Below are 12,873 nucleotides of genomic sequence, written 5' to 3' on the forward strand. Positions count from 1 at the left end.
ATACGAAACTTGAGAAAGGTGAGGATACTATAACTCTATCTAATTTCTGAATTTGTGCATTGGATATTGAGTTTGGGTGTATATGTGTTGTATATTTGTATTAGGTGGTGTGTATGTAATTGGAACTTGAAATTGTGGACATTGGAGGCTTTGGATTGGTGCCAAGGCGTGATTTTGGATAAGTAAGTTGTATGTGTGTCTTTTGTGTTTTGCTTTGATCAATACGTGAAAATCGGCTAAGGTATGGTTTAGGTTTTACGTATTTAATATATAATGTTCTGTGAAAACTTAGGTTAGAGGACCATAGAATAGGTTGGAATGATTATGTATGTTGGATTCTTAGCATTAATAACATTGATTGGTAGTATAAATCATGTATGTGTTGGTAATATTGTTGGTAAGTTGGTGGTAATAATTGTATATGTATCTGTGGCAAAATAGTGGTGATTTTGTTGATGGAAATATGGAATTTAGGGTGAGGATTGGTAAAAATTGGAGTTTGATGAATTTGTGACGTGATAAGTGGATAGTAGAGTTATTTGGAGATGTTATAATTGTGTTTGTGCTGAATATATGCAATGGAAGTGGATATTGAAATTGGTTTAATGAAAATTGAGGTTTTTGAAGTTTAATGAAAATTGGTTTTTGGCTGGATTTCGGCGAGCTATAACTTAGCCTCCGGACTCCCGAATGGTTTCAAACTTATTTTGATAAAAAGTTGGGTTCGTGAAGTTTATGCCATTCGAAGAACGGTGAAAAACGATTTAAAATGATTAAGTTATGCATGTCGGATGTTTTGGTTTGGAATAGGAAAATTATGCAACTTTCTAACTTAATCAGATTTTTGGGAAAATATACACCCACGCGTATGCGTGGCATGGAATTTTTGACTGACCTCCTTATATGCGTACGCGAATAGTCCTATGCGTACGCGTAATGGGCCAGCATGCATGTCCACGCGGACGCATGATAAGGGGATACGCGCGCGAGCTACTTTTTATACTCCCATGCTGAAGAGCGGAAGATTGACGGTTTAGAATTCAGAATAAATTCTCGTTGCAAGTATAGTTTCTAAACCAAGCAATCAACCTTTCTTACAAACATTTTGGTTGTCACAAGTAACAAGCCCAATAAAATTTATAAACCGAAGTATTCAAACCTCGGGTCGTCTTCTCAAGGAATTGCAGGGAGGTATGACTTATTATTGGTTGTGAGTCTTGTAAATTGGGGGTTTTGAAAGTAAAGGACAGGTAAATTAAACAACAAGAAAAATAAATAAATAACTATAAAATAAACTCTTGGCAAAGTATGAGAATTTGGAAGTCCTATCCTAGTTATCCTTATCAATAGTGATGAGAATTGAGTTTTAATCCCACTTAGTTAGCCTTTACTAAAGCAAAGGAAGGTCAAGTGGACCAATTAGTTTGATCCTCAGGTCCTAGTCAATTCCTAAGAAAGGACTGGAGTTATTGAAGTTCAATTCAATTAACAAAGACAACAATTATCAATCACGTTAAGTTTGATAACTCATGAGTTACCAATTACTTAACCAAGGCCAAAAGGGAAAAAGTAAACTTACTCGAATAAAAATGTCTTCAGATTGGAAGTAACAGTAACATAAATAAAAGAAAGCAATCATAAACTGAAATACCTCAAATAACATTAATTAAGAGAATCATATGTAACATGGAAGAGTTCATGAATTAAATTGAGAAAATAATTAAAAAGGAACATTGAACCTGATAAAAAGAGACAATCATGAAGGCGAGAAAAATCCTAATTTCTAGTCCTAAGAGAGAGAGGAGAGAACCTCTCTCTAAAAACTACATTTAAATCATGAAAAATTGAATAATTGGATACATCTTTTTGAATGGATGCATTCCTCCCACTTTATAACCTCTAATCTGTGCTTTCTGGACTTGGATCTGGGCCAAAAAGGGTTTCAGAAATCGCTGGGAGCATTTTCTATAATTTCTGGTGCGTGGCGTCTGTCACGCATCCGCGTGGGTCACGCGGTCGGGTCATCTGGAGTTTTCCTTGTCACGCGTTTGCTTCGGTCACGCGTACGCGTCATCTGTGTTCTACTCATGGCGCGCGTCCACGTCAGTCACGCGTTCGCGTCGCTGCCTTTTCGCGCTGGGCATGCGACAGCGTCGTCCATGCGTTCGCGTCGCTGCCAGTTTCTTCAAAAACTCCATTTTGTGCTTTCCTTCCATTTTTGTATGTTTTCTTTTCCATCCTTTAAGTCATTCCTGCCTTAGAAGATCTGAAACTACTCAACACACAAATTACGGCATCGAATGGTAATAAAGGATAATTAAAATAAATAATTTCAAAGCATAGGAAACATGTATTTCACACATATCACATAATAAGGAAGGGAAAGTAAAACCATGCAATTTACATGAATAAGTGGGTGCAGGGTTGAATAAATCACTTAAATTGAGCACAATATATATCATAAAATATGGGTTTATCACACGCGTACGCGTGAGCCACGCATACACGTATTCCAGCAAATATAATTTTTTGAGTTTTAAACCTAATTTTAAACTTCTAAACCTCTATTTTAACTCTTCCAGTCATAAATAATAGTATAAGCCTGGTAATTAGATGAAGTTAGAAAAACAGGATAACTTGGAGGTGAAGTAAAGCTAATAAGGTAACAAACTGAATGTCTAATGCTATAAAAGATTATGTGTAATATTTGGCTTAAGTATTCAAATGATCTGAGATACGAGATTCCCTAGGTAAAATACCGTGGCTTGCTACCACGTGTACCAAGTTGAAAGGGTGACCGGGCACGTATAAATTCCTGGGAATGGTACCCCCATTGAGCAATTGATATTTATATATGAGAAAAAGCTATGCATAGACTCTTGGGGATGCGCGATGAGGGACAGTCCAAGGGTTTTGAAAACCAGACTTGTCGGGTTGGCTTGATAACCAATAGATGATACTCATCAGCCGTAGGTCAGGCATGCATCATGTGCATATTACTTGAATTATTTGTTTGTGCATTAACTGGGTGTGCCTAAATATACTTGCTAGGTTAAATGTATATTTGTTACCTTCAGTACTTGTAACCTTCTTGTGCTTGCCTTTATCTGCTTATTTGTCTGTGATATGTTGTCAAAGATGGAGGTATGGAGGAAAGGCGGTAAGACTTAGATTCAAGATTAAGTTAAGTTAGGCTTAGATACTCTATGAAAACCACCTTTTATAGTTTCTGTTTAATACTTTAAGCTTTGTAATCTGAGTGTCGGCATTCTAGGATTGCCTCTGGCATTCCTAGGACCTTATATCTTATATCCGTGGCATCTTTACCATGCTAAGAACCCCTTTCACCCCATACTATGTTGTTATTTTTCAGATGCAGGTCGAGAGGCACCTCGTTAGGTGTTTGGGCTTCTGAAGCGAAGTGGTTATCAGGTTACTTTTTGTAGTATAGTTATGTATATATATGTACTTAGCTTTCTCTCCGCATGACTTGTTCCTTTTGATCCTCTTAGAGGCTTGTGGAGAGACAGGGTTTTGTTTGTGTAAATTTGGGTTTTGGATATGTATATATGTGTAAATATTCTCCGACCAACTTTGACTTTGCAGGCTGAGTTAGGAGCTATTTTATTTTGTATCTTTGGCCCTCTATTCCTACTTTGTTATCTTATGCATGATAGCTATAGCTTTCTTAGCACGCAAGTTAACTCGTTTTCAAAGCGATGCGCTTTTATTTCGCGACTTTTATTTCACCTGTTCTTCAAGGCTCCTAGTTTATTGTTCTCTTTCTGCTACTATATGCATGCATATTTTATACTAGAGGTTGTAATACCTCACTACCTCTGTTATACGACTTAAGCGTAAAGCTCTGTGTGGTAGGGTGTTACAACCTTTACCTTTGTCCCTTCAGAAACTCAAACAGAAGAAGCTTCTGTTAATGAATAAGTTCTACTTAAAATTCTTTTTATTAGTTTTAATGATATATCATAATAATTTCAGTTCATTTTGAAACACTTTATTGTGTAATCCAACTGCCCTCCACAACCTCAACAGCAAGCTCCCGCAGAAATTTTGGCAAGGAAATTAGAGCAAGAAGTTTCTGTTAATGAGTAAGTTCTACTTAAAATCCTTTTTATTATTTCTGTTGCTATATCATAATAATTTTGGTTCATTTTTGAAACACTTTACTGTGTAATCCAGTTGTCCTCCACAAACTCAACAGCAAGCTCCTGCAGAAATTTTGGCAAGAAAATCAGAGCAAGAAGCTTTTGTTAATGAGTAAGTTCTACTTAAAATTCTTTTTACTAGTTTTGATGCTATATCATAATAATTTTGGTTTATTTTAAAACACTTTACTATGTAATCCAGCTGTCCTCCACAACCTCAACAGCAAGCCTCCACAGAAACTTCAGCAAGAAAATCAAAGCAAGAAGCTCCTGGTAATAAATAAGTTCTATTGAAAATCTTTTTATTAGTTTTGATGTTATATCATAATACTTTTTTATTATTTTTGAAAATTTTTCTCTGTCATCTTGTAATCCTCCCCATCCTCAGCATTTGGAAGATGACTTTGGTGCACCTTCATTTGACCTTGGCATAAGTCCACTGAACTCTGCACAAATAATAACACAAATTAAAAGTTTGGTAGAGATAGTGATGGATGCTAGAGTGGCAGCAACATTGCAATATACAAAAGAAACAAATCTGGAGTCGAGTTTGAGCACCCTTGAAAAGTACAAGACTCCAGTAAAAGAAAAAAATAACAGAGGAGTTGAGAAAAAAATGTTATCAGTGAATGACGCATATCACGACTAACTAAAATGGGTCAAGCAATGAGTTCGATACCATATTCCTCTTGGACCATAAAGCTCATTTAGAGGGGAGTAGATGCCACTTCTTGTCTCTAAGACCCATAGAACACATAAAAAATACGATAAATTCTTCTGTTATTACATTAACATTAATGATTTTCCTAAAAAGTTATATTCCCATATCTAATAAATTTTGGTCCTATAGGTGGTCTCCGCACTGTGTATGCTTCTAAACAACAAAAATTGTCATAGATTTGATGAATAAATATATTGCTCCCAACAGATATTGTGGTAAGCTATCATTAGTTTCAGTTCATTTTGATTATGTATGGTATGATACAAGAAACTTATTTCGGTTCATTTTTCAAAATTCCATGTTGTCAAAGCATAAGTACGAGTACATTGATCTAAACACTAAGAAGGCCTTCTAGATAAATGAATTTAAGGACTACCTACCTTTTCTGGATAATAAAAAAAAAACTTGCATCCTATCCATTTGTAAGTTATGATTTCTAAAACTTCTTAAATAAGTCTGTCATTTGGTATCATTTAAACTAAAATATTCTATTATTTGCCTAAACTTCAGTTGTTTGCACCAATTTGTCATAGAGGCCATTGGTGGTTGTGGATTGCTGATGTTCAAAAGAAGATTTTTCATGTACTTGACCCTATCAAAAAAGATGTGTCTGTTGAAAGAAGAGCTTTGAATAAATTTGTTGTAAGTTATTTACATAATACATATTTTTTTCTTATGAAATCTCTTGTTTCTAGTGCTTCTGCTCTAATTAAATCATATCAATCACTTTTTGTGCCTAATTGAGCATTGTTTGTGTGCTTGTTTTGGTGCAATTATTACTGAATTAGAGTGCACTTTTTGTTTTTTTGCTGGTTTTGTTGTGCTTTCTATATTTGAATTTCTATCCTTTTCAGAGCTTGATAGTATCCCAAATGAGGGTCTATGCTGGGACAAAATCTTTGGTAGACAACGAAGAGGGTGTTAATGCACCATATATTTCGATCAGTGGTCAACAAACACAGTATCAATCTTCTTAGTATTTTTTGCTATAGTTGTGTTATTTAATATGTTTACTATGTTTTTATGTGTCTGTCCTATTAATCATATTTTACTTTCTTATTTCTTTATTAGTTGGGATTGCGAAATATACGTCATGAAATGACTGCAAACAATGAATTCCAAAAGAATCAAAAAGGAAAAATACACATGTAAAAATTGAAAACAGGTAAGTATCATTAAACATAGTTGATCATCTACTTGTAAATTAATACATATTAATAAATTTCTTTCAATTGTAAGAGCAAATTGATAGTTTTAGGCATGAATATGGTCCAACCATTCTTTTGGATAAGATAAATAAATTGACAGACAAAGTCATTGAGGGATCTGAAGTCATAAGAATCTCAAAGCCTTTTGCTGCCCTCTCAAGTTTTTTTTGTAGATTATCATCTGGGATATAAAAAGTAAATAGGTTCAATCTTCTAAATTGTAATGAATTTCTATTGACATTCTTGAACACTATTTTGTAAGGAATTGTAAAGAGGCAAACACTTTGACTCTTTGTAAATGTTAATATATATGTTTGAAAATCTTTTCTTAAATTTCTTTTGATTTATTTGTTGAAAATATTTGGGCTGTATTGAGATCAGATTAATTTGAATGAATCTAGGTTCATACTAAATAGATTGAATGTATTTATCAAACCTCATCAGCGGCAAAAACACAAACGAACCGAAATTTAGACACAAATAAACCAAAAATATTCTAATAAATACCTAAACTGCTTACCACAACACAATTGCAGAAACTATTTTGAAAAATCAAAAAGTGACTATTCAATAAAACATAACACAAATCAGAAATTAACCCTCATTTTCATCAAAGAAAAAAACATTATATGAGTAAATCATAAATGAACTGGAATTTATTTTACTAAACATCGAAACTTCTATCATAGTGTGACATATCCTCTCCAGGATAATTCATATCCTGTGCATGATAAAGGCTAGAGCTTGACTGGATCATTGATCCACCATCTAAAAGGTTCAACTGCAAAAGAAGTAAATTATATATTAGCAAATGTACTAACATGCACAAACATATTTTTGCCTAATCAAAGGCAAATCAATGTTACCTCACTTAGAGTTGCTTTTTTCTTTTTCTTTGATGCATTTGCGATCTTTTTTTTCCATATTCGATCCTAATCTATTCTTGGGACATCCTCTTGTTCTAACACGTGGGGGATTTTGAAGGTCGTTAACATCATTCAATGTAGCATCTTCATGAGATCATAACGAACATTTACCTTTACTTTTTGCTTGATATTCTTCTATCTTAGCCATGACATTATCCAAAGCGCGGGGCAGAATTCCAGTCAACTCCTCATATTCTGACAGAAATTCACAAATATTATGCTAGCAAAATACCAAATCAACAAATTTCTTACTTCTTGGCTCCAATAAATGCTCGTCTTGGTTGCTCTTGATATGTATGCGCCTCCTCTTTACGTTCTTACTCCAGTGTTGCAATATATATTTCGATACCACTTTATCTACTCGCTCAAAACTTAAGACACTCAAAGAATGATGGCACAATATACCCTTGACTTAAACAATAAGCACTGACATTTTACTTTACATGATATCACATCGTATATAACAACAAACTTGTTGAATATTGAGTTAGAAACCTGTTCTACAACTTCATATGCTGTAAAACCTAGAGCAGACTGCATTGATCTTGTAATGCAATTCACCTTTCCTTTAAATTGTGCTTGAACTTCCCTGAACTTCTCATGAGTATAAACATGCTGAAATTGAGCTTCTATTGATGATTTTGTTGCACACTGTATGACAGTATAAAAATTTGTAGCATCAAATTCTCTCTCTCTTTACTCTCTGCTTCCTAGGCAATTATCATATTGCTTCACAAATTGAATCAAGGAGCTATTGCGTATAATAAACTTATTAAAAAAAGCATGCATGCTCTCGCTCCTTTGTGTGCTTCTCATCCAAGCCTAAAAGTGGTGATCAAGATAAACTGAAATTCATAAATGACAATCTTCAAAGAGCTCTGCAAAATGGGACAAAATTAAAAAATCAGACACAAAATGAACTAAAATTTATACCCGTTTTCACAAAAAAAAAAAACATCAATTAATTAGAATGAAACCACGGTTAACTGAAAGTAACTTATTGCCTCCAACACCATACTTCATGACAAAATCATTTCAATTTATGTCAAATACATCTTTTGTAAACGAGTTCCAAACAACATGACTCATCTCTTGTTCAATTTCTTTATGTCTCTTGTAACCATTTAATTTATGTGGAATTTTCTTTATAATATGCCAAATATACCATCTGTGAATTGTTGTTGGCATATAAGTCTCAGTAGCCCTTTGCATCGTTATACATTGATTGGTAAGAATCCCTTTTGGTGCCTTTTTTCCCATGCTACGAAACCAACATTCAAATAAATATTTGAATGACTGAATATCTTCATTTTTTTATCAAAACACATCCAAGAAGTGTTTGACTGACCATGGTGATTCACACCAACAAAAGAACCAAAAACCAAATTGTACTTGTAATAGACACCAGAAAAAAAATTCGTCATGAACCGAAACTAGTTGCGCGTATGAACCGAATACTATATTACAAAGAACCGAAACCAGAATAGAAAAAATTACCTGTTTGTTTTGTAAGTCGTATCAAATGAAATAACATCTTCAAAATACTCATACGCAGCCATACTTCTTGCATTAGCCCAAAATGCATTTTTGATAGAGTGATCAACTTCAAGATTAAGCTCATAAAAGAAATTTTGATTCTTCTCTTTCGTTCTTAATAAGTACTTCTCAAATTCTTTGGCATCATCTTGTTTAGAAACATTTCGAATTCCCTTGTAATGTAATTCTTCATATCTTTTTCAATAAAATATAGTTTACGATGACCACCCATTGCTGCTACAAATGACTGATATGTTTTATTCGGTCTAATTCTGGCTTCCTCATTATTTTCAATGGTACGATGCACAAACATGCTTAGCTCCCAGTGTTATTTAAGCATTTCTGCTCGATCCGGACAGCATGAATGTGAATGATTTAGAACAACTTTAAAAATTAACTAAAGTCAATATATGTATATAAATTCTGGCTGGACAGTTTATTCCTGGTGAGGGATTTATCTTCAGAGTTTGAGATATCTTGAATTTCCATTTTTCCTCTCTACTACATGTAATTAATTAATTCTTAATTTCATGTCCCTTTTAAGTGGTGTTTCTTATTTTCGTAGAAATATCAGCAAGTTTGGAATAATCTTTGAAAGGTATTTACAAATTTGATTTATTAATATTAATAAATGGTTACTAACCGTTTAGTACCATTTGGCTAAAGGGACACAACCTTTTAATAATTGTGTATGTTTAAAATATTACATCTATTGGTAATAAAAAAGACACAACCATTTGTGTACATAACAAATTATAATTATTACGTGCAATATGTATAAATAAGTCCTTATCCACTATTTCAAACAAACAAGTACTAGTGTACATTTTACTTAACTATTAAGATTTTTTTTTTTTTTTTGTTCAAGAGAGTTGATAATTCTTACTATTGCTAATTAAAAAATTCTTAGGTTTCATTATATCTTGGGAGAGTATGTCATCAACCCTATAACAACTAAGTGTGGGGACAAATATCTCTCTAAAAAATGATCTAATCGTGCCTTGAACCCATCTTCATATACCCAACAATTTTAGAGAGATATTTCTTGAAGATGGCACAAAATCAAAACACCGCGTTCAAGGTCATGAATCAAAAGTTTTGTCAAGTTGGATCGCTTTGATGGAACAAACTTCAACCATTGGAAGGACAAGATGATGTTTCTTCTTTCGGTTCTCAATCTTACATATATAATTGACCCAAAAACTACACCAATTGCTGGTGCTGCTGAAGATTCTACATCAAAAGAGAAAGAAAAGATCGTTCAATTAAACCAATGTGGGTATAGTGGGAAATGAGCCAGCTCAGCTACAGCGTGGCAAAACGATGCCACGTAAGCGCTCCGGTGATGACTCATCACCAAAAATATGTACAGGGACCACTATGAATACTCGAAACTCTATCTGGAGGACTACAATGAAAAAATCGGGATGTTGAGGATTACATTAAGTAATCACGCGAATCTCCCCACTGGTCAAATGGAAGATAGTGCAAGCTCCTAGAAAATGTGAGGGTTTCGGTGTTAAGTTACCCCAGAAATGACCATACATAATACGAGATTTCCATTGTTCTCAAACAAGAACAGTAGTGGGAAGTAGCCTAGCCTTGCCTTGCTAACGGTTTTAAACCTTTATACCTCACCTGGGCACAGTTCTTAAGAAATGTTGCACTGCTATACAAGTTATGATGAAAGTTTTCAAAGGAGGAATGTTCACCATAGAAGCAAGTGGTATAACTAGAAATCCCATTACAGAGAATTACATCCACATCTCTCTTATTCTGTTATGGTTTATGACATGATTCTAACTCCACGTGACAACAATGAAATGAGTATATATGATATGTGGAAAGATACTTCTAGTTCTAGCAATATTTGTACACTATACTGAATGAGATACATTGAAGAAGAAAAAAATCGATATCATCAAACCATGGTTTGAGCCATTATAAATATATAAAAGAGCTCCCAAAAAATCATCAGAGTTCAGAATCTTCATATTTTTCATAGCTCTGGTACTCAGATTCATATGGGTTAGATTGTTCGCTGGGAGATGATTCATAAACACTTGAACTTTCAGAGCTGTCATCATAAGCGGGAGTTTCCTCGAAGAATGAATCGACTTTTCCAGATTTTTCAGAAACGTCAATTTCTCCCGTTTGAACAAAATTCAACAAGAACTGCACTCCATTGATCACATCATATACCATGAGTCCTATCCTACCACCAATCCAACTCCCCAAGTGACTTCCAACAAGATAGCCGAATCTACCAAGCCTTTCCTCGCCAAGGAACCCTCCCCCGTAGGCACCAAACAATGTACCAGTGCCCCTAAGGAAACCCTCCGTGACTGTACCACCATAATACACAGCTTCAAAGAAGTCCCATCCAGAAGAGATGACAGGGCCTATAATGCGTTTGGCTTGACGAGAGACCAGTTTTGCTGCCTTCTTACCCTCTTTTTGTGCATGTTTTGCAGAGTCTGCCGGTGACATCCCCTGAGACACCGCATCAGCAAGGGAAGACTCAATTGCAAGTTGCCTTGCTCTTTCAACATGAGCAGATCTAAGATTGTAAAAATAGAGCTTCACGCCTTCCTTAACAGCACATGCTAAAGTTCCGGAGCCCATGTCGAAGCAATTTAAGATTGTGAACTTCCCACTTTGGGATGACCCCTCCTCACCAACAAGCTGCCTGCATTTTTCAGCTGAAAGAAACACACTTGTATGAGCATAAGAAGATAGTGTATGCCAGATACCACGCCTCTATAAACAGAGAGGGAACTTACTAATTAGAGGTATTCAATCAAAAATAAATGACAATGCAAGACTATCAAAGAAAAATTTTTGGAGGATGAAAATAAGAATGACCAATTTTTTGGGACTAAAAACATTTTTGAATTAAAAAAAAATATAACCTTAAGCTTTTAGAAGAACCAGATATTTGGTCCAGTATTCGAAACAATGCTTAATTGACTCAGGTAGCTGGCATTTGTTTCCCATAATAAGATCAGATATTCAAGTCTTTCAAGTGGGGGAAAAAAGGCACAACAAAACAAAATAAACAAACAAACTCACTAACTAGCATTCAAAATTGGAAAAGCTTTTACCCTCATGGCAGATCAAGCCAGTTTCGATAAGAAAGAAATTAAGAAAGACATAATTATAAGTTATAACTAACACTAGAATCTAGAAATAAAAAATTTTCCTCTCAATTGGATTTATCTTCTTTGGGGAAGCCTAAGCTGCTCCTTCCTTGTTAATCCTATTAAAACTGGCACCATAGTGTCTAGTCTCTACCCCCAATGGTGGATTTGAACCTAGGATCTCTAAGTCTCACCCTTATAGTGTGATTGTAATTAGTAACAAGCAAGAAGTGAACTGTTCTCCTTCTTCTATTTTTTTCCGGAACAAAATACAAGCATGGATTTCAATTCTCTTGAGAATTCCAATTCCCACATGTAGTGCAAACACAAATCTGGCAAAATGGGTCCAATTCGCCAACGAATTTAGATTTCTAAATTAGACATAAAAAGAAAACTAATTAAAGTCGGGGTTCAATGAGTGTAAAAGTTTGAATCTCAATCACCTACTATTATTCCCTTTCATGATTAGCATGAATTCAAGATTAATAAGAGTTGCTCTAAATAGTAAAAGCTAAATCAGCAATGAGAACAACAGAAATCGAATTACTAAGTACCTGTTATGCTTAGAGCGATGATGCCAACGACGAAGACGAGTAACTGTACCCTCTTCTTCTGGATATCCATGGTTGATGGTGGAATCAGAAAAATAAAAATAAAATCCCTAAACTAACTAGAGAGTAATCAGTCTTCCCAATCTGAGAATTGAATACTTCAAAGAGAGGGAAGAATCTTCATTTCTCTTACGCGGGCGATGACATTGACCAATGAGAAGTAGGAAGGATTGGAATATTCACAGCCAAAAAGAGAAAAAACTAACCTTATTGAAACAAGCAACGAATACCCGTGGCTGTTGTAGAATAAATAAATATAAAATAAAAAATCTAAATAAAAAATTTTATTATCAATATTTATTAATATTATTATCTCAATTTAATAGAGATAATTTATATAATAATATTATATATATTGCAGTATAAGAAAAAAAGAGATAGAAAAGTGTTCTTGTATTTATATAGGTGAGTTCTATAGTGTAGAAAGAAAAATTCTTCTATACTTATATATTTGTGTTGTCAAAAGGGTTGTGAGACACGCGTATAGAGAGAATGTGGTTAAAGATAATTTTTTTTTACCGAAGATATGGAGACTCAAACTCGCAACCTCTTAATTGAGTATGGAGAG

The 12,873-nt window shown here is 34.3% G+C and overlaps 1 protein-coding gene across 1 annotated transcript; it reads right to left on the bottom strand.

Annotated features, from left to right (window-relative positions):
• Window positions 1-10,261: 10,261 nt before the first annotated feature.
• LOC112776835 (uncharacterized) lies at window positions 10,262-12,563 on the bottom strand. The gene is made up of 2 exons (XM_025821097.3): window positions 12,249-12,563; window positions 10,262-11,256 (listed from the first exon to the last, which is right to left on the bottom strand). Exons 1-2 carry the CDS (start codon window positions 12,316-12,318, stop codon window positions 10,529-10,531), a joined length of 798 nt encoding a protein of 265 aa, XP_025676882.1. The 5' UTR covers window positions 12,319-12,563; the 3' UTR covers window positions 10,262-10,528.
• Between the last annotated feature and the right edge of the window lie 310 nt (window positions 12,564-12,873).

Source organism: Arachis hypogaea, chromosome 19 (genome assembly GCF_003086295.3).
Source record: "Arachis hypogaea cultivar Tifrunner chromosome 19, arahy.Tifrunner.gnm2.J5K5, whole genome shotgun sequence".
In the NCBI taxonomy this organism is placed as follows: domain Eukaryota; kingdom Viridiplantae; phylum Streptophyta; class Magnoliopsida; order Fabales; family Fabaceae; genus Arachis; species Arachis hypogaea.